The following is a 22,190-nucleotide window of genomic DNA, read 5'->3' as shown; positions in this document are numbered from 1 at the left end:
AATACCATTGCTGTTTATTTTGCAGATCATTCCCAGGAACTCACAACGATAAGTGTTGAGTTTCACATTTAATAATTCATTACTTGCCACGTCGTTGTTTTTTGCTGTCTGATTACACACATTAGCGTGCCACATGATGATTCAAAGAGATGTCATTTCTGTATTGTTAACACCACTTCCTCATCAGGATGACACAGTAATTGTCGATTGAACTTCCCCATGAAGAATCCTGCTTTTGCCAGTGCACCAAATAAGACATCAAGGAACCCATCGCCCTCTTTGTCTATCACTCCCTGTACATATTTAATCCACAACAACATCCCACATTCAACAATACACTTTACTTTTTATTTTCCTTTTTTACATTTAAGATTGCATAAAAAAGTATTTCCAAAAATTTAAGTGGCGTTCCACATTTGATGCTTCTTCAGATCCTCTTCCTCGAACATTCACTGCAGCATACGTCACTGAAAGCTGCATTCGAATTGAAAAGCAATGAAGGCAAAAAATCATAATGTCAAATCATCATAATTCATGGTATATATTGGATTTACTCTCATTCTTCTTGTGGAGTTGGTTGTTTGAATATTTCATAAGTAAATGCCAAATTAGGAGTGGGATTGGAGACAGAAAATGGCGTGTGGTATTTACCCACACGACAATCACGTTGAGGGGTCAATTTCACCGCCGACTGTGCGGAAATTGAATAAAGACGTTTTCACTATGGCTTTCATTAGCTGTTTCCAACTGATACAAACGTCAAAGGACTGAGTTCGGAGTTATGGATGTGGAACTATTAAAAAAAAAAAAAAATGCAATAAAATCGAAATTGTCACCATAAAAATAAATAAATAAACTAGAACAACACTTTTCGACGTCACGACGTCGACTGATATGCCTCCGCCCACATTATTACATCATTATAATACTTGCACCAAGTTTGATTTAAATCCATTCAGCTGTTCTCAAGGTGTCACATGTTTACCTGACATGACCTCTGACCTTTGGCCTTCGACCTCGGGACCTCAAAATCTAATCAGTTAATCTTTACATCATTATACATATCTGTACCAAGTTTGAATTAGATTCCTTTAGCCGTTCCCAAGTTATAGACCTATTCGGACTTTGACCTTTGTCGGCGGAGGCTTAATAAATAAATAAATAACTTACCTCATCACGTCATCATAATCCTCATTTCCATTGCACTTCCTGTGGAGTCAAAAGAATCATCAGAACAACGTTCTCAGCAATTCTAATACTCTCAATTTATCGTAAAATCTTCTCTCTTATCGAATATCATAAAATCTTGAACAGCAAAATAAGATACTTTAACTTCTAGAATTTGAAGTACTAGAATTTGAACTTCTAGAACTCCACTTTACGGTAGAGTACCCACCCTATGGGCTATCGTGTTCCAGGCATGCAGCATGTTCTTCTGACACATCCCATTATTTGGGTGGTGTATATGCAACTGATTGCTACCTCCATCGCTCCCAGAAAAAAAAAAATCAAGTTACATATATTAAGAAAAAACATGCCGACTGCTTATGTGTATATACGATGCATTAGCTAAAGTACCCGGCGTTGCCTGGGGAAATTCAATGAAATATGTATTTAAATATTTTATTGCATGACAATCACAAAACACATTACTCGATCATTCCCGGGAAAAAACCCAGGCAGTGTATAAGCAACAAACTCACTTGAGTCTGAGTGTATAAGCAACAAACGCCTGAACATGGAAGTGTCATAAAACACCTGTGTAAAGGAATCGTTTTAATCATAAGAGCACGGGTAAACACTTTAATCATCATATGTATGTTGTTGACAAATCACTAAAAACCTCAACAAACAATCTTCACAAAACATATCAGTCGATTGTGATACTGGTTCCTGTCGGGTCCGAATGAACAAACACACAAACAAAAAATGTTCTTCTTTACATATTAGATGGTGGTTATATAGCTTGGATAATTCCAATTGCCTGGGTACATAAGCTGACACCAGAGATCTGAGGCCTATACATACAGTCGCCTTCACAAGGCTTGTGACGCCTATCACCCCCTACCGTTCGATATGCAATGATCCTTTTAACAGTCGCTTTGGGTGTTTTACACTGAAAGGAAAACCTATAAGGGAGAGCATGGCAATTGTGAATATGACACTTCCGAAGATGTGTTAGGCTTACCATAGCACCAAAGTGTGATTTTTTTTTTCAGGTTACAATTGTGGGTGGAGTCAGTCCGGCTGTCCAACCAATGGGTATGGAGTGGACATACATACAGTCATGTGAAAAAGTAAGTACACCCCATGTAAAGTTTTGACTTTTTCAACATATTTCAACATGCAGCTATTGCACACCGCTCCTTTCCTATGCCATCTCCAGGCATTGCAAAACGTCATTGCCGGGCACCGAAGGGGGCTCGGCAGTGACGCACGCTGAAAAGGAGTACTCAGTTTTCACTCTGGTTGTTTGTTTTCTTGCTTTCTTTCTTGTTTGTTTTCTTGTTTGTTTGTCCGGACGATATCTCAGCCATCCTTTGAGCTAGGAAGCTGAAATTTCAGCACAATAGTGAGCAAGTCCTTTGTCAAAAACGGTATTTTTTTTTTGATTAATCAATAAATTGAAGAGTTATTTAATTATTAGCGATTAATTAAGTACTTATTTACACCTCTAAGTACTTATTACAAAAATGGCCTCTTAGGCTGCTGGGCCATAGAAGTTCACGGTTCACGTTTCACGGTTCACGTTCACGTGAACAATCGGACCCTGGGCCATAGGATTTCACGCTTGGCTGTTCACGTGTTGCGCGCCAGTTCTGCTTTGGCCGAGTAACCGTCAACATGGACTCTTCGGATGAAGAAGATTGCCTCATTCTGCTTCTACTAAGACGGAGGAAGAGAAAAAGGCACAGAATTTGGAGCCGAGAGCACTTCCTTCTGAGAGAAACCCGTGGTGAATTCCACCGAACATTCCGTTATCTGCTTGACAATCCCGATGAAGAACTGTTTTTCAATTATACCAGGATGTCAAACAGGACTTACGATGCCTTGAAGACCCTCGTCCTGGAACATCTACAGCCAGGTCAAACAAACTGGAGAAAATCGATCGAAGCAGAACAAAAGCTCATCATTACTCTCAGGTTGGTACCTATTAATTTGGATAATGTGGTGTTGGTCGTGATGATCTAGGCTAGGGTAATTTGTCTAGTAGTCTAGCGAGTCTACTTTTGAAAACGTTCAGACTGGGTGGTGAGACCTCTCTTCTCTTGCGCTTACAAAGTTATATTTGTTTTCATTAAATTCAATCTATAGATTTGTGTTGTCATAAACTCAGTCTTAATTTTTTTCCAAAAGACCGACATAAAAATAATCAGGTCGACCGAGATCTCCGTTTTCACGCATAGAAAAAGTGTGCATGTTCATTCCGCCTTTCACGTGTGAAACGTGACATGTGAAACGTGAAACATGAAAGGCGTTCTATGGCCCAGAGCAAGTCATACTACGTTTGTCCAGTTTTCTTTACACGCGTGAACCGTGAAACGTGAAACGTGAAACGTGAACCGTGAACTTCTATGGCCCAGCAGCCTAAAGGTGGTTTTTTAAATTAAGTACTTATTTAATTAATTAAATTTCCTTTCTCTTCTGACCATTAACTCAGGCACCTTTTGAGTTAGGAAGCTGATATTTGGACATGCCAATGACCAGGTGATTTGGCTGCAAAGGATATTTTTGATTTATTAATTAATCAATTAATCGATTAATTATTTAATTATTCGATTAATGACAAATAATTTTTTTTTTTTTAAGTTACAGATTCTGATGAAATAGTGGTAGTTTATGTGTTCTCTGACCAAATTGATTAATAATTTAATTTTTTTATGATTATTATTATTATTTTTTCATTATTAATCATTTATTTATTTTTTTTCTCATTTGGCCAATATCTCAGGCACCTTTTGAGCTGGGAAGCTAATATTTGGACATGAGTGACCAAGTGATGTGGCTATCAAGGATATTTTTGATTTATTGATTAATCATTTTATCTATTAATTATTTATTGAGTAATCAATTAATTATTATTTAATTTTTTATAAATGACTTATTTAATTAAATTTCTAAAAGATACATCTTCGGATGAAGCACTAGTGGTTTAGTTATGCGATTAGCCAATTGATTATGAAAATATTTTGTGATAATCTTTTATTGATTTTAATTATACAATTAATCAATCAATTAGTGTACACCTCTCCCTCCCAATGCAGCCTCAATGAGCTGCACTGCGGTATTGCCGGGCGCAGGAGGCGCCCCGGCAATGCCGCGCTGCAGCATATTTAATTATTTGGCATGGGGCGGTGTACTTTGAATGTATGTGTACTTGTTTGATCTTCATTTCAACAATATTATTCAACATTTCAAATATATTATCCTGAAAAGCGCTATATAAAATAAATGCATTATTATTATTATTATTATAATATTGATAGATAAAGGTGATATAATATAACAAATATCATGAAACATTTACATTTTGTAGTCCATTGTATGATTTAAATAAACATAACCAAACTAAATGTCTGAGGTTTGAATAAGACAGGTTCCTCCAAGACCCTCTCTAACGATGTTCTAATCATTTGCACCTGAGCTGGTGCACCTGATTCTAATTTTAGGTATTTGAAGTAGTGATAAATGTAGGGGTGTACTTACTTTTTCCACATGCGAAATTTGCATTTATGTTCATTTAAATTACTAGGGCATGCCCGTACTATATATATGCCCGTACTATATATATATCTAAAATTATATCCCCCCCCTCTATTTACATGAAATGGTTTGGTCCATTCGCAACGCCAAAGCGAACGGCGAACGGCTTGCGAGTACGGTGACAATCCCCCCCCTCTATTTACATGAAATGGTTTGGTCCATTCGCAACGACCACAGAACCCCCCCCCCTCTATTTACATGAAATGGTTTGGTCCATTCGCAACGCCAAAGCGAACGGCGAACGGCTAAATCGCCATAGCTCGGTAACTACTTGTCCGATTAATTTCAAACCTTGAAAAGGCACATCCTCGGGTCCCCAGCAATATACCTGGCAAGTTTCAAGTATATCGGACCGGTAGTTGTCGAGAAACAGCGGTCACAGACAAACATACATACATACATACATACAAACATACAAACATACAAACATACACACAGAGATTACTGGAATTATAGATAGATACAATGGACTACAAAATGTAAATGTTTCATGATATTTGTTATATTATATCACCTTTATCTATCAATATTATTGAAATGAAGATCAAATAGCTGTATGTTGAAATATGTTGAAAAAGTCAAAACTTTACATGGGGTGTACTTACTTTTTCACGTGACTGTGTATTTAGTGTTTAGAATATATAGAAGATAATGTTAAAAAAAAAACAAGGCAATTTCACTTACATTTTCGGATTCAGTGTTCAATTCTATATAAGTGAGTGTATATTGAGGCATGTGTGTGTGACTTTAAATAAAATTGTAAGCCATGAAAAACGTTCGTTTCATTCCTTAGGGATACAACATGTAAAACTGGCCCAAACGTGAAAACAAAACTCGCTCATTTTAAGTCGCACAAGCTTAGGCGACCACTCATTCTTCTGGGAAGAATCCTGTGCACACGCTTGTCACACTTATAAGTCACCTAAGTCTTTATAAGTTCATCAAATACTGACACCGCGATTGACATTCGCTGAGGTAAATGTTGATATCTCTTCTGAGGTAAAAAAAAGAAAGAAAAAAAAAGAAGAAGATTTTAAAGCATTATATGTATCAAACGATACATTTTATGAAACGGGGAAACCTAGTACACACTTTGGTGGTTTTAAAATGACAGAGTATGCCTTTATTAGAAAAAAAAAAGAACATTGAAGACGACGCTGCTAAAAAAAATACACCGCTCTAACGCATAACCACGAGTTTAAACTACATTTACAACAAATATGAAAACTATTTTCATATCACAATGTTAAATATAGAATATATAGAAGATAATGTTAAAAAGAAATGAGCCCTATCTTCCAATGGTAAAAAAATCCTTCAAAAAATTCCTGGATCCGGAATAATATCCTGAGCTTCACCAAAAACTAATCAATTCATCCTTATCCCAAGGGCAATCATCCCATCAACTTTCATCCAAATCCGTTCAGAACTTTTCCAGATATCTTGTTCACAAACACACACACACACACACACACACACACACACATACGGATGGACACGATCGAATGCATTACTCCCTGGCGGGAGTAAGAATTAATCGTCCACAGTCGAAGACTTCTTCTTCACGCAATAACAACTTCCAGCTTCCAGACCATACATCCAATCATCTTCAAATTTTGCAGACTTGTTACTCTTCATGACTTCTACTGCAGTATGAAGTTTCACGTTGATCAATGAAGTGGTTCAAGAGATATAAATGTTTTTACTATTTGCGTTTAATTAACGATGTCTGCCAAATCACGTGACCTCTCGCAAATTCCAAAAGGGCATTTTAGTAGACTGATATGCTGAACAGATCTGTGAAGTTTCCCCTCGATTGGATCACAAATGAGGGAGGAGCTAGGTTTTAAATGTTTGTGCTTAAAAACGTCATAACTCTGAAACCATGTGATGCATGACGTCATGCTCGCTGACTTTTTTGTTCGTCATGGGTATGTGATTCTGCCTGCAAAGTTTGGCCTCGATCTGTTCAGGCGTTTGGGAGAAAATTGGATTTTAATGTTTTTCACTCAAAACAATATGGCGGCCGAACCACGTGACCTGTGACGTCATAATTACCATTAAAATATTCTCCAGACCGAGTCCCTCCTATGGTGAAAATTTGCTCTCAATCGGTCCAATTATTGTAGAGAAAATGGTTTTTAAAGGAAAACAGGAAAAAAAATTCCCCAAAACATTTCCTGGATCCGGAATAATATCCTGAGCTTCACCAAAAACTAATCAATTTTTCCTTATCCCAAGGGCAATCATCCCACCAACTTTCATCCAAATCCGTTCAGAACTTTTCCAGATATCTTGTTCACAAACACACACACGCACGGACACGAGTAAATGCATTACTCCCGCTATCCGGATCTAGTTTGGGCTCTTCACCAAAATTAAGTCACTTCTTCCTTGTCACACACCCAATCTGTTCACCAAGATTCGTCCAATTACATTCATAACCATAACTTTTTTGAGATATCCTGCTCACAGACCAACGGGCAGACAAACATGGATGAATAAATAACCTTCGTCCACCTTCGGTGGCAGAGGTAACAATTGATCCTCACCTGCAGCAGCATGGATATGATAAACGTCTCATCTTGAATAAAATGAGGGCAGTCAGCAGGAGCAGGAATAGGAGTGATCCAAGTGCAATTCCCAGATACATGATCAGTTCCTGTGTGTCAAGCCTTTCTTTTGAGGTACTCTTTCCGTCTAAAATATATCAAATATTAATGAATAATTAAAATGTTGTTTCCTAATAATTACTTTATAAAACACACACAGCTAGAAAAATTAGCTTTCACTCTCAAATTATATGAACTTTTTTTTGTCAATGTCTCCAAGATTCCAAAATTACAACATAATTTACTGAATTTCACACATCGAAGATGATTGTTCATTTTGGATGAGCAGACATTAAAGTGGGGCAAGTTTCCTCACTCCCCACCTCCCCCATTGTAATCATGTTTCTGGCTCCTTTACAGTGAATCGTTATCATCCCAGCTTCAACTTAAAGTACTTATTAACTAGTAATGGGTACCTTACAGGGTGGACGTGTGCCAGGCAAGTCTTGTTAGTCAGGACCCCTTGCAGAAAGTACTGGTGATGAACAAGGGTTTATGGCCATCATTTCATTTAAGAGGTGCCAGATGTATGCACTCCCTCATAGCTCACAATATATGGAACATATTTTGGGAGGTTTGGGACTTTAAAGATAGAAGCTGGAAAATTTGCAGCCTTTGTAGAGCATGATGAAAGGAAACTTGTTAGCTATAGGACCATCGCTGATTTCCACTAAACAGCATTAGCAGCCATTTTCCAAGATGGCTACCAACGAGTTGTACCATATTGTGATTGCGCTCATGGTGCATACATAGTTTCATCAATAAATTGGTCTATTGGGGCCCAAGATGGCTTGAATTGCTTGTACAGATCTGAGGAATCTGGTTAAGTAATAAGAAATGTAATATCTAGTAAATACATCCATTCGTAAGGGAAAGAGTTCCAAAAATGAGCAAGAATCACCGCACAATACACTACGTTTCATAAACATTTTGGTCTGGACATTTACAGGTTATTTTTCGAGAGCTTTACAAAGCTCTCTAAAAGTGCTCTGATGTCTCTGGAATGAAATGATATAAAACATTATCAAATAAAATGTTTCCATATGAACCTTTACGCTAATTAACGAATCCTATCCACTTCATCAATGAAAAGTCAAAAAAAGTCACAGAATGTAATAAAGACGGGACAATTTATATAAACTGTTTCAATAAGTGGCATTGTGCATACCTCGGCCAGGCAGAACAGTTTACGTTTTGTATCCCACTCATAGCCTGGATCTCAACCAACCAAAATTGAATTGGCTCGTTCTTGTCACCTAACCAACTCACCCACCTCGTTTCGTCCGAATCCGTCCACAACTTTTTCACATATCATGCGATATATCATTTTTGGCCCCATCTCTCAATGGTGAAGAATTACTTAAAAACTGCAGTAGCTGGATCCGGATCCAGATTGTCAACAAAATCAAATCATTTCGTCCTTGTCACGCGGACGCGCCCAACCTGTCCACCAAATTTCATCCGAATCCTTCCACAAATTTTTGAGATATCCTGTTCAAGGAACAAACAGACAGACAGGGGTGAAAACATAACCTATGCCCATCTTTGGTGGCAGAGGTAACTAGATGGTATTCATGGAATACTTATCCTGGGCAGTCAAATTGTTGTGAGCAAACTCTTCTGTTTTTGAACTTTTTTTTTTGTTTGATCCAATATGGCTGCCAGACCACGTGAGCGATGACATCATAAATTTATGTTCCCTCACATAATTGTTGCATAGATCACGCCCAATACATTTCAAACTGATCAGACTAAGCGTTGTCCCTGTCGAATTATGACGTCCTAATTATGGCACTAATGACGTCATCGTTAACAACACCTATTCCCCATATAGATTTCTTTACAATGAGCCACGTTTCAATTTTTTCCATGCAGCAGTTTTGGAGAAATAGAGGTGCAACATTTTTCGATTTTTCCAAGATGGCGCCTGTATCACGTGACCTATGACGTCATGATTAGCATTAAAATATTCTAAATGAGGAGGCACTCCTATGGTGAAAATTTCGTGCCCATCAGACCAACAGTTGCTGAGAAAAAAAATTCACAATGATCGGATACGTGTTGTACTTGTTGAATTATGACGTCATAACGAACGCACTGATGACATCATCATTAACATATCTTATTCCCCAAGGGCAGTACTTGACAATGAGCCATGTTTAAATTTTTTCCATGGAGTGGTTTCGGAGATATAGAGGTGCAACTTTTTTCGATTTTTTCCAAGATGTCGTCTGTACCACGTGAACTATGACGTTATAACTGTCATTAAAAAAATTCTACAGGAGGTGCTCCTATGGTGAAAATTTCGTGTCCATCGGTCTAACAGTTGCAGAGGCATTCTTGTTTTATTCATACTGATGAGATCAAGCGTTGTACTTGTCGAATTATGACATCATAATTAAGGCACCAATGACATCACCATCAACATATCTTTTTCACCATGGTGAGTACTTGACAATGAGCCATGTTTCAATTTTTTTCCATTGAGTGGTTTGGGAGATGTTTGGGATTTGGGAGAGGTGCAACCTTTTTCCAAGATGGCGTCCGTATCACGTGACCGGTGACGTTATAATTATGAATACACAAATTCCACAGGCGGAGGCGCTTCTATGGTAAAATTTTGTGTCAATCAGACCAACGGTTGCCGAGAAAATGATTTTTTAAAATGCAGACGGGTACGGCACACGTACGCACATGAATGCTTAACCCTGCTTTTCGCTTCACGAGCACAGGGTAATGAGGGACCAGGGCATTTAGCCAAATGTTTTTTTTTACTATTTACTTCATTTTGAAGACAGAATATCCCTCAGCTTACATAATATTCATATTTGTATTCATCTGTTCTGCCCAAAGGCAGGTCCAGCACTGCCAAAGCTTTTTCTTCGCAAGGGTTATGCTGGGTTGTTTGCCGTTGCCTTCGCAGAATTTACCTGATTATACACCAGTAAAAAGTCCGTCAAAAATGACGGGTTGGAACAGTTTATTCGACGGTACAACCTCGAGAGTGTGCCAAAGTCTGAAGCCTCGGCCTAGTGTCAGGTGTGCTTGTATTGTAGCGGTTACCGCTGGATGCACACAATCGCCTTGCACCGGCCAGAACACGGCCAGACGCGCCTCTCCCGGGCACGCCCGAACCTCCCGGGCACGCCCGGTCTCGTCTTTCCCGGGCATGCCCGCTCTCGCCTTTCCAGGGCTCGCCCAGAGCGTCCGGGCATGCCCGCTATCGCCTTTCCAGGGCTCGCCCAGAGCGTCCGGGCATGCCCGCTATCGCCTTTCCAGGGCTCGCCCAGAGCATCCGGGCATGCCCGCTCTCGCCTTTCCAGTGCTCGTCCAGAGCACCCGGGCACGCCCAGCCTCGACTTGCCAGGCCGCAGCCAAACACGCCCGGGCAGGTCCAGACTCGCCTTTCCAAGGCTCGCCCTTGACACCCGGGCATGCCCGGTATAGCTTTTGCCGGGCAAACTTCGCGACATAAATGTGTATATATATTGTTGCCCGAAAAACGGGCTTGTCAGAATACCTGAGCTGTTTTGTTTCAATAAAGCAACTCGGACGAATTCCGTCTTTGGTCGCGTCAATTCTTTCGACTCGCGTTGGAGCGCAGTTCCTTCAGTATCTTCTTTATTTATTAGACATGCTTCGGATGTAAATGAACACTTGTTTTACTACGAATTTAACCTACCTGTGCCTTGTATTTATTGTTATTAAAAAAACGCTTCTGTACACCGCCCTTGAGGCTCAGTTTGCAAGCCACCGTCTACATTTCCAATAGAAAAGACATAATTACTCTTTCATGGAAAATGTTTTTCAAGTTTGTTTTATACTCAAAACTAAACTGCAGTGAACACACATTCGTGTTTAAAGATCAGCCTTTAAAACCTACCCTTATTAATTGGGAAAGACAAATACACAAACTGACATTGTGTTATATATATATATATTTATATATATATATATATATATATATGTTATATATATATATATACATACATATATATATATATATGTGTACAGACTTGGCATTTAATATGGAATTTTTTTTTTTCTTGACGGGTTTACTTTCTTAACTCAGTATGTCAATCTGGTGAGTTTCTTTTACACTTTGGTGATTTATTTGTTAAAAGAAACATGTCACTGATTGTCTGTCGCAGCAAGAAGTCAACAACTGGATTATATCACAGGTGGCGTGGCAAAATGTACGGACAGGTGCATTTGACGATTGGCTTCACAGTCGGGTATACAAGGGTTGTTGCGTTCTGTATTTGTGGAAAAGAACTGCTGCACGTCTCCAAAAGTTATTGCCGCTTCCTCTGGAGATGGTCCGTCAACTCGACAATGCTGTTTGTCATGGAGTGGTGGCTTTACGAAATTACGGCATGAAAGAGCGTGCTATTGCTCGGCAGTATGGCATCACTCAAGGTCAGGTGTCAAATATCCTGAAACGAACTGCTCAGAGGGGTGTTCCTACTCCAATACCGAGGCCAGGACGTCCCCGCAGAACCACAAGGAGGGATGATCGCCAGCTGCACCGGTTAGTCTGCAATGGCCGTACCAAGTCAGCTAATCGGCTTAGGGCTGAGTGGCAGCAACTGACAAATGTGCCTGTATCGAGAAGGTGAGTGAACCAACGACTGGTTCAAGCAGGCTATCGTGCCAGGCGTCCCCTGAGAAAGCCATGCCTGACCAGACAACACAGCCAGCGCCTATTGCTGTGGGCCAGAGAGCACCGTCAATGGCAGCCAGGACACTGGAATCATGTGATCTTCAGTGACGAGTCTAGATTTCTCGTCTATTGTCAAGATGGCCGCGTCCGAGTGCGCAGACAAGTGCATGAAGCCTACAACAAAGATTGTATAGTGCCAAGAGTCCAAGCTGGAGGTGGTGGGGTGACCGTTTGGGCTGCTTTTCATGCAGGGGGCAAAACTGACCTGGTTGTCCTGAATGGAAACCTGAACCAGTTCAAGTACAGGGCCATTCTGGAAGAAACATTGCTTCCATTTGCTCATGCAGCCTTTCGAGGAAACTTCGTCTTCCAAGATGACAATGCACGGCCTCATCGTGCTCGCATGATCCAACACTTTCTTGCTGACCGTGGTGTAGAGCATATGGAGTGGCCTGCCATGTCCCCAGATATGAATCCGATAGAGAACTTGTGGGCAGAATTAACGCGTCAAATCGACCACTTGGACCAGCAGCCGACCTCTGTGCATGAATTGCAGCAGGCTATTGTCACTGCATGGCAAGCGATTCCTGTCTAAACCTTGGCACATCTCGTGAACAGCATGCCTCGACGTGTACGTGCTCTCCTGAATGCTCGTGGGGGTTACACGAAGTACTGAACTGTAATTTTACTGTCCGTAATCCCAGTCGTAATTTAACTTTTGTTTTTGTTTAAAAAAATTTTGGCTAATGTGCAAAATAAAGAGATACTCCTGGAAAACGTACAGAAGTTTAACACAGCATTGTCCGTGAATTGAGTTCGATATCAGTTTACATCACTTTCAAGGATCAATTTATTTGCTTCGAAATGTCAAATGTGGTTTTTGTTTCTTTTAAAGGTCACATTAACAAATCTAGAATAATTTCAACATAATTCCAATGAACTTTTGGTTCAAAGACATCTTGAAAAGTAAGTTCACCCCCACCAAAAAAATATTCCATCTTAAATGCCAAGTCTGTATATATATATTTTGTATACTGAATCGAGGCTCGTGAAAGAGCTAACATTTATTTCACAAACAAATCAACCAGACAAACAAGATATATAAAAAGAGGGAGCGGAGGACAAGATGGGGAGAGAAAGGGGAAGCACACAAACATAACATTTGAGAGCAGGGAGATGTGTGGGGGGGGAGGAGGCGTGGGAAGGGGAGGGGGTGGGAGAAGTATAAAACACAAGGACACCAAGGATTTCCAGGACAGAAGTTGGTATTTCAAAAAGTGGATTTGGGGTGAAATTAGCGGGGGTAGAAAAGATAAAGGTTTTGGATGGGGGAAGATAAGAGATGCTGGTGAACAGCTGTTTTAAAGACCTGGAGGGTGGAGTGGGATTAAAGAGAGTGAGGGAGTTTGTTCCAGAGGCGGGAGAAAAGAGGAATGAAGGAGTGAAGGTGAGCGGAGAGTCTTGATTTTGGCAGTTTAACCATAAGAGGTGTAGTGAAATCGTATTATGCTGAACCCAGGTGATGCTCGCTGCTCGCTGACACCGCTAGGGGGGTGGGGGGGGGGCGCGGCTATAAGACCCGAAACGGCCGCTGCTCTAGGCGTCTTCTCCTGTGACATGTTACATTGACTAGTAGACTCGTTAACGGTACATACCGCATGGAATATTACGCTTGCTTTCATTGAATGATATTGTGGATTGACCTATGTGAAACCAAACCTTATTTCTATTGCATCCCTGTATTTGCAGAGTGATGTCAAAGGTCTTAATGGAATTAAACCAACAGATGGACTAAAGTTGTGACTTGAATTGATTTCCACAACACTTAATTCCATTAAAATCTACTGACATGGCGGGGAACAAGATGCTGGTGGTTTCGCAATTCTGTGCCGACCCGCAAGCCCCGGATGCTGGTTTGCAACTGACTCACTGGTTGAAAACTTTGGAGAATCAGTTCGCTGACCAGGACAACGTGCCGACCGCTGCCGCGAAGCTAGCAGCGCTCCAGTCCAAAGTCGACTACAAGGTGTACAACAGTATTGCGCGATGTGCGACATACGACCTCGCTGTAGCGGAGCTCAAGCGATTGTACATAAAGAAAAAGAGCGTGATATATGCTTGACATTTGCTGCGATCGCAACGCCAGCAACCAAACGAGCCGATGGATCACTATGCCCAGGAGCTCCGGCAACTCCTGCTAGACAGCACCCAGGAGCCACGGACTCACAAGCAGGTTCAAGATGACCTTCTCCTAGACGCCTTCGTCTCCGGGGTCTCCTCTCAGGACCTCAGGCTCAAGCTCTTGGAGAAGACCGACCTGACCTTCACGGCGGCTCTAGAACAAGGGAAAATATATACCGAAGCGCGGCTGCAGTCGAACGACTATGATCGCACGCGCCTCTTGGCGGGGACCTCGCTACACGCACGACCGGAGAGTGCTACCGCCGACGAACCAGGAGCGGACCCGCTCGCGGAACTCCAGGTTGCCCCGGCGGAGGATCCGGGGATCCTGACGGCTGCCGCTATGGTCAGACCCAAGGCCTCACGCGGAGCCGCATGCTACTTCTGTGGGGGTCAACGACACCACCGGACAGTGTGTCCGGCTCGGGACGCGATATGCCATTTGTGCTCGCAGAAGGGGCACTATGCAAAAGTGTGCCGGAAAACCGCACGCGGTTCGCGGCCGCGCGCGACCTTGAATGGGCTAATTGCGGAGCCTACGGGCCGAGCACGGAACACGGCGCCTTACCCGGCTTTGCTGAGCGGTGTCCCTCCTCGCGGGCCCCTGGTCGCCCAATCGACCTTGGCAAGAGACACCGAGCAGCCACAACAGTCTCATCCTAAATCGGACACAGAACGTGCGTCCTTGACTGGACTCCGGGCAACGCGAGGGCCTTTGGAGCCTCGCCCAACCCCGGCGGTACATACACGCTACATCTCTCGAGAGCGTACGGCGTCCTCTGGCGGTGACACGCGTTTGGTACAAACTACGGAGGCCCATACTCATCAAACGGCGATTTCGAATGGCAAGACTACGGTGGCCCATACTCGTCAAACGGCGATTTTGAATGGCAAGACTACAGAGGCCCATACTTGTCAAACGGCGATTTTGGATGGCAAGACTACGGAGGCCCATACTCGTCAAACGGCTATTTTGAATGGCAAAACTTCGGAATGCATGGGGAGGCTCTCTGACAGCTTTAACGAATTCCCCATGAACAACGAATACTCCGGCAACGACCGCAACACTGCAGATTGCATGGGAACGCTCCCTGACAACTTATACGAAACTCCACGGGCACCCTCTGATGCCAGGAAAACGGCGGCTGGCATAGGACCCACCCGCGTGGTGCGACCGCCTCACTCAGGAGGTTCGGTCCCACTCCCAGCAGGCTCAACTGGCCTGGCTCAAGCCGTTATTCCCCTCATGGTCGAGGGCCATTGTGTGCATGCCTTGGTGGATACAGGGTCTACGGATAGTTTTATCGATCAGCGACTAGTGCACAGGCATGGTTGGCAGGTCTTGGGGACTACGAGATGGATCTTCATGGCTTCCCAGGGCATTCGGCTCAGCACGAAGGGAGAATGTCGATTGAAACTCGTGATAAAGGGACGGGTTTTCCCAGATGTACACCTCATCGTTTTACCTGCTTTATTTGCTGACATTCTGTTAGGACACGATTTCCTTAAGCAACATGGACGACTGGAAATGGAGTTTGGTGGGCCAGACACGCTCGCTGTTGGTGGGACTGACACGCTTGCTGTGTGTGCCCTAGCAAAAATGGAAATTCAGCCACTTTCGCTGTTCCCCAATTTAACCTCCGACTGTACACCTGTAGCGGTAAAATCACGGCGCTACTCTCGAGCGGACATGCAATTCATTGCGGGAGAGACGGCTCAGCTCTTGAAAGACGGCACCATAGAACCCAGCCGGTCGCCATGGCGGGCTCAGGTCTTAGTGGTGCGGAGCGAAGCACACCGCAGATGCATGGTAATCGACTATTCCCAAACGATTAACTGTTTTACACAGCTGGATGCCTACCCCCTTCCGGGGATGGACGCGCTGGTGCGACAGGTGGCCCAATACTCGGTCGACAGCACTCTCGATCTCCGTAGTGTGTATCATCAGATCCCTATCTCGAGGGCAGATCGTATCTATACCGCTTTTGAGTCGGGGCAACGGTTGTACCAGTTTACTCGATTGCCTTTTGGGGTAACGAACGGGGTCGTCTGTTTCCAGAGGGCCATGGATGACCTCATTGCGAGGGAGAACTTGACCGATGTTTTCGTCTATTTAGACAATCTTACGGTTTGTGGGTATGACCAAGGGCACCACGATACTAATCTGAAGCGCTTCCTCGAGGTCGCGCAGAGGTATCGCTTAACCATGAATGAGGCTAAGTGTCAATACTCCCTACGCAAGATAGATCTTCTGGGGTACACCGTGACCCATGGCTCTGTCGCTCCGGATAAGGAGCGTCTGCGACCTCTGCTCGACATGGCCCCTCCCAGCGATCGGGCGTCCCTGAAGCGCGCTCTCGGGCTATTCGCCCATTACTCTAAGTGGGTCCAAAATTTCTCTGCGAAACTTCGCCCCCTTGTGACCTGCGACACATTCCCTTTGCGTCCGTCTGCGTTAGCGGCCTTTGGAGGCCTTAAGGCCGACATCGCCAGTGCCGCTGTGGCAACGATCGACGAGAGCGGATCTTTCATCCGAGAAAGTGATGCCTCGGATCATGCCATAGCGGCGACCCTCTCCCAAGGAGGGCGCCCGGTGGCTTTCTTTTCACGGACTCTTACCTCCACTGAGCGGCGACATTCGTCTGTCGAAAAGGAAGCGTACGCGATCGTCGAGTCGATTCGGCGGTGGCGCCCGTACTTACTCGGGTGGTGCTTCCAAATCATCACGGACCAACAAAGTGTTGCGTTCATGTACGACACCTTACACGCCCAGCGCATTAAGAATGAGAAAATCACTCGCTGGTGTATAGAGCTTGCCGACTTCTGCTACACTATCAAATACCGCCCGGGGAAGGATAACCAGGTCGCCGACGCCTTATCGAGGCCGGTTACGTGCGCGGGTATCGTCACTCTGGAGGGCCTACGCGTTTTGCACGCAACTGCCGGGCATCCGGGCGTGACGCGTTTCGCTCATTTTGTGCGTAGTGGTAATCTGCCGTACTCGATTGACGATATCCGCCGTATCTGTCGCGACTGCGCTATATGCGCAGAAATCAAACCACGTTTCTATAACCCTCCCATGGGGACACTGGTTAGGGCTACGAGGCCGTGGGAAAGATTGGCGATGGATTTCAAGGGCCCGTTGCCGGTGTCGAGTAACTCTCGCTATCTGCTCACTATCATCGACGAGTACTCGCGATTTCCTTTTGCTTATACGTGTGTGGATATGACGGCTGCCACGGTAATGCGATGCCTGCAAAATTTGTTCTCTATGTTTGGGTACCCGGCCTACGTGCATACAGATCGGGGTGCGGTCTTTTTGTCTCAGGAAGTGCGAGGCTACTTGCTCCAAAATAACGTCACTTCTAGTTATACCACGCCGTACAGACCCCAAGCGAATGGGCAGATCGAACGCTTCAACGGGATTATATGGAGGGCCGTCATGCTCAATCTCCGGACCCTCGGCCGGGGCCTCGATAAATGGGCTTGGTCGCTACCTGCGGCGCTGAACTCGATTAGGGCTCTCCTATGTACGGCCACCAACCAGACTCCCCACGAGTGACTTTTCCACCACCCGAGGAGCTCGGGGTGTATCCGGTCTTTATCCAGTTGGCTCGCTGAGCCCGGGCCGGCCTATCTCAAACGGGCGGTCCGCACGAGCAAGTACGACCCCTTAGTGGACAAAGTGCAGGTGCTCCAGACTAATCCCGAGCATGCACGTGTGATGACGGCAGATGGGCGTGAGTCCACTGTCTCCATACGCCATTTTGCCCCATGCGGGGTCACCGACCCTTATAAGGAATCGGACGAGCCAATCTATGAGACTATGGACTCTTCCGACACTTCCGTCACTGAACGTCTGCCGACCCTCCCTTCGCCACAACCGCCCTTGCCTGACGGCTTGGTGGTACCCCCTTCATCACCTGACTCCGGCAGCTACTCCGACGCCGGGGTCTCTGGGTTACGTGGTGCCATACCCGGGGAATTTCAGACACGTGCTGGCAGGGAAATTCGCCGCCCGGACCGGTACGGTTGGGCCGACTGATACCATATTCCGCACCCTGTTAATGCTGACGCCTCGCTCGCTTCTAGCCGCACGGCAGTGTAATTCTAACGGTGGGGAGAATGTAGTGAAATCGTATTATGCTGAACCAAGGTGATGCTCGCTGCTCGCTGACACCGCTAGGGGGGCGCGGCTATAAGACCCGAAACGGCCGCTGCTCTAGGCGTCTTCTCCTGTGACATGTTACATTGACTAGTAGACTCGTTAACGGTACGTACCGCATAGAATATTACGCTTGCTTTCATTGAATGATATTGTGGATTGACCTATGTGAAACCAAACCTTATTTCTATTGCATCCCTGTATTTGCAGAATGATGTCAAAGGTCTTAATGGAATTAAACCAACAGATGGACTAAAGTTGTGACTTGAATTGATTTCCACAACAAGAGGGTTGCAGGCAGATCTTGTGCGACCTGTAGGAATATTTGGGGGACAGAGCCCAGAGAGAGCTGGGAGGGGGGCAAGGCCAGAGAGGAGTCAGTAGAAGACAGAAAGACCACCAACCTGTCTGCGGTGAGTGAGTGAAAGGCCCTTGGAGTTAGCTTCATCGCGGGAGATTCCAATGATTCTGAACGCTTTGGTTTCAACAGCGTGAAGACGAGCTAGGTGTGAGGCAGGAGCACCAGCCCAGAGGGGAGAGCAGTATTCCATTGAGCTGTGGATGAAAGCATTGTATGTAGTGAGGAGCTCAGGTGTGCCAAGGAAGGACTTCGCATGACGGAGGATGCCCAGTCGGCGACTGGCTTTGGAGGCCAGATTTGAAATGTGGTTTTCCCAGGAAAGATCATGGCAGATAGTGAGACCTAAAAGCTTGAGTGACAGAACTTCTTGGAGAGGATTATTCAGAAAGTGGATGGGAGGGTTGTCCAGTGGGTCTTTTCAGAGAGACATCGTAAGAGTGTGAGATTTGTCAGGATTGAAAGACATGTTCCACTTGTTTGCCCAGTCTGTGATTTTGACCAGGTCTGCAGAGAGTGAGGAGGCTGCAGACTGCCGATCTGAGGGATGAGGAATGGAGCGACAGAGAGTAGAGTCATCAGCAAAGAGATAGAGAGGATTTTCAAGAGAGTCAGAGAGATCATTGATGAAGACCAGAAAAAGCACAGGGCCCAGAACACTGCTTTGGGGAACTCCAGCCTGAACAGGAAGAGGAGATGAGAGAAACCTATTCAGGGCCACATGTTGACTACGACTAGAGAGGAAGTCCGCCAGCCATGCGTGGAGATTTCCATGGATACCAAAGGAGGAGAGTTTGGTGAGCATAGCGGGGTCCCAGACCGTATCGAAGGCACGTGATATGTCAACAGGAGACAGCTCTAATTTCCTGTTTGGCATTGAGGACCTCCATCCATTGTTGAGAAAGCAGAAGCAGCATGTCCAGAGTAGAGTGACCAGGTCTGAAACCAAATTGATGATCAGAGATCAAGCCATTGGAGAAGAGGAAAGATTTCATATCTGAAGCAATGATGGATTCCATGACTTTGCTGATAATTGGGAGAAGGCTGATTGGTCTGTAGTTGCTAGGATCTGTTTTTGCACCTTTTTTGTGCAAAGCGGTGATGTTGGCTGATTTCCAAGCAGATGGAAGATGACCTTGAGCAAAGGAGTGGGTGAAGAGAACAGAGAGAGGGAGTGAAAGAGTGGAAGAACAGGATTTTAGGACCCGTGGGCTGATGCCGTCAGGTCCAGTTGCAGAATCAGAGTCGAGGATTGACAGAAACTTTTCCACCTTGTCAGGAGGAAAGGACACAGAGTCCAGGAGCAGCTGGGTACGACTGGGTATGGTGGGTACAGAGAGGGATGGGTTTGGGACACAAGATTTAGAGGCAAACACAGAGTTGAGGCATTCAGCTTTTTCACGTGCGGAGTCAGCCTTGTAGCCGTTTGAGGTGAGGGAGAGGATGGAGGGGGAACAAACACCAGAAACAGATTTGACCAGACGCCACCAGGATTTGGAAGAGGGAGACAGATAAGAGGGTTCGGTCTTGAGAACGGAGAGATATTGTTTCCTGGCTCTCCTGAGGGTGCACACACACTTGTTTCGGGCTTTGTGAAAGGAGCAGACAATATATGGCAGACAATATTAATGTTATTACGGACCAGTATATAAATCCAATTGTAAGGTTACATTTGCTGTGAAGTTTCCGGACTCTCGATAAAGGTAGTATCATCATCATCATCATCATCGTCATCATCATCAACGACGACGACAACAACAACAACGACGACAACAACAACAACGACGACAACAACAACAACGACGACAACAATGACGACAACAACAACCAGTTTGGAATGGAAGTGACGAGGGAAGAAGAAGGATAAAGCAGAGCAAAAGGGCTTAAAGCCATGTTTCTGTGAGGAACTTCTCTCCAGCAGATACGGTTTGTGTCCAGTGTTGTATACCATTCAAATCCGACATCTGTAGAAAAGGAGATTGAGGATCTACCGTATGCGAACCCTTGAAGGTTTATTGACTCATAGATTCCTTTACTATGGTGGCTCATCCTTAACTCACGGTGCATTGGCCTGCAGAGAAGATTCAGCTTTTCTTCTTATCTTCTACCTTTTGAGGTATTCTTCACCGCTGAACTCCCTCAACTATTTGTTGGACCTGTCTGTCGGACATTGTACATCACTTGTTACTCGGCAACAATATAATCGCTGCTCCTGGTAATACTTTGTGGGTGCCATTTTGGTGATTTACACGCCACTTTGACAATGTAATCAGTGAGTTGACCACTACGTACTCTCGGAGCTTATCGTCCCTCAAACCTCTCCTGTCCTTTAACCAAATCGTCCTTTTCAGCTTGGAGATCCCGACTTCATCAACTGTGGTTCAACTATAACAACTGAATCTGGTTCTCTTGTATGCTTCAGTGATCCATCTTCTGAGGTCGCATTGAACGTGACTGACGAGCTGTGTCGGCTTCACCATTTTGTGTGCATCCTCTGGACTTTGACCATTCCACCAGAGCTCACCGCCAATGAAGTTGAGTACTTCACGAAGTTGAGCGCTTCACGAAGTTGAGCGCTTCAAGAAGTTGAGCGCTTCACGAAGTTGAGCGCTTCATGAAGTTGAGCGCTTCACGAAGTTGAGTGTTTCTTCACTGCTTCATGAAGCTGAGTTGCCAAGTCCAGAGTCGTGAGTGATTGTATAGTTGTATTGCTGTATCTGACGATCGTACTTGTTTAATTTGGGATTCTTACTGATAATCATACTTTAATTTGGGATTGATACATTTAATAAATATTATTGTGCTGACAATAGACAACTGGGTTTATTAAATATTTAATGGAATGTTACCCTTCTGTCTTTAGTACTTTACTATTAAAACACCACTAAAAGGTATTACAGTGTCTTTATTTATTTTCTGCCATGATAGCCTCCAGGTTACCTGTGCACTCACTGCGGAGCCCTGAGGTCAACACGTAACAAGAATTGGGGGCTCGTCCAGGATATGAACCTGGGACCTCTCACACCACAGAGTAATATTTGTATTCAAAGTTCAAAGCGAGTGAGTAGTTTAAACTAGTTCAAAGCGAGTAATATTTGTTATATATGTATTTATTATGCGGACAATATATTGGTACACTGTAATATTTGTATTGATATGCATCAGCCATGAAGATGAAGCCAATTTAAGTGCTTGGTATCATTGTATAATTGTGCACATGAAAACATTAGATTCAGGAAAAAAACACGATATCACTTTGATCTTATCCTATCACTTGTTACAAACATTATTTGTCCGAGTTACATGATTGTAATAACATTGCCATTTAAACCATATTTTTGTTATAATATTTTTACTTCTGGTTGGGGTTGTTGCTCCTATGAAAACGTCATGATAAGCTCTTTATACATGTTGACACGTTGTTTGGCCAAGAAGGAAACACATCTT

At 44.1% G+C, this 22,190-nt stretch overlaps 2 protein-coding genes across 9 annotated transcripts in view; one reads left to right on the top strand and one right to left on the bottom strand.

Annotated features, from left to right (window-relative positions):
* LOC144892693 (protein FAM200C-like) overlaps positions 1 to 22,190 on the top strand; it is a 1,175,895-nt gene that overhangs the window by 473,287 nt on the left and 680,418 nt on the right. The gene's annotated exons all lie outside the window — the stretch shown is intronic.
* The window catches only part of LOC144892691 (uncharacterized), a 78,580-nt gene that overhangs the window by 4,241 nt on the left and 52,149 nt on the right, over positions 1 to 22,190 (bottom strand). For 5 of the 8 annotated variants that reach the window (XR_013623908.1, XM_078780832.1, XM_078780833.1 and 2 more), the window contains 2 exons: positions 7,317 to 7,464; positions 1,171 to 1,209 (listed from right to left, as the gene is read on the bottom strand). Coding sequence is in view for 6 of the 8 variants with exons in the window: in XM_078780832.1 (XP_078636958.1) it covers positions 1,171 to 1,209; positions 7,317 to 7,464 (187 nt within the window). In the remaining 2 variants the exon portion in view is untranslated. Of the gene's footprint in view, positions 1 to 326; positions 475 to 1,170; positions 1,210 to 7,316; positions 7,465 to 22,190 lie in introns of those variants that run through there. The other 3 variants (XR_013623907.1, XM_078780836.1, XM_078780835.1) reach the window with 1 other exon arrangement.

The sequence above is a fragment of the Myxine glutinosa genome, chromosome 6 (assembly GCF_964187855.1).
Source record: "Myxine glutinosa chromosome 6, kmMyxGlut1.1, whole genome shotgun sequence".
Taxonomy (NCBI): Eukaryota; Metazoa; Chordata; class Myxini; order Myxiniformes; family Myxinidae; genus Myxine; species Myxine glutinosa.
This window is presented reverse-complemented; position numbering and strand designations above follow the sequence as displayed.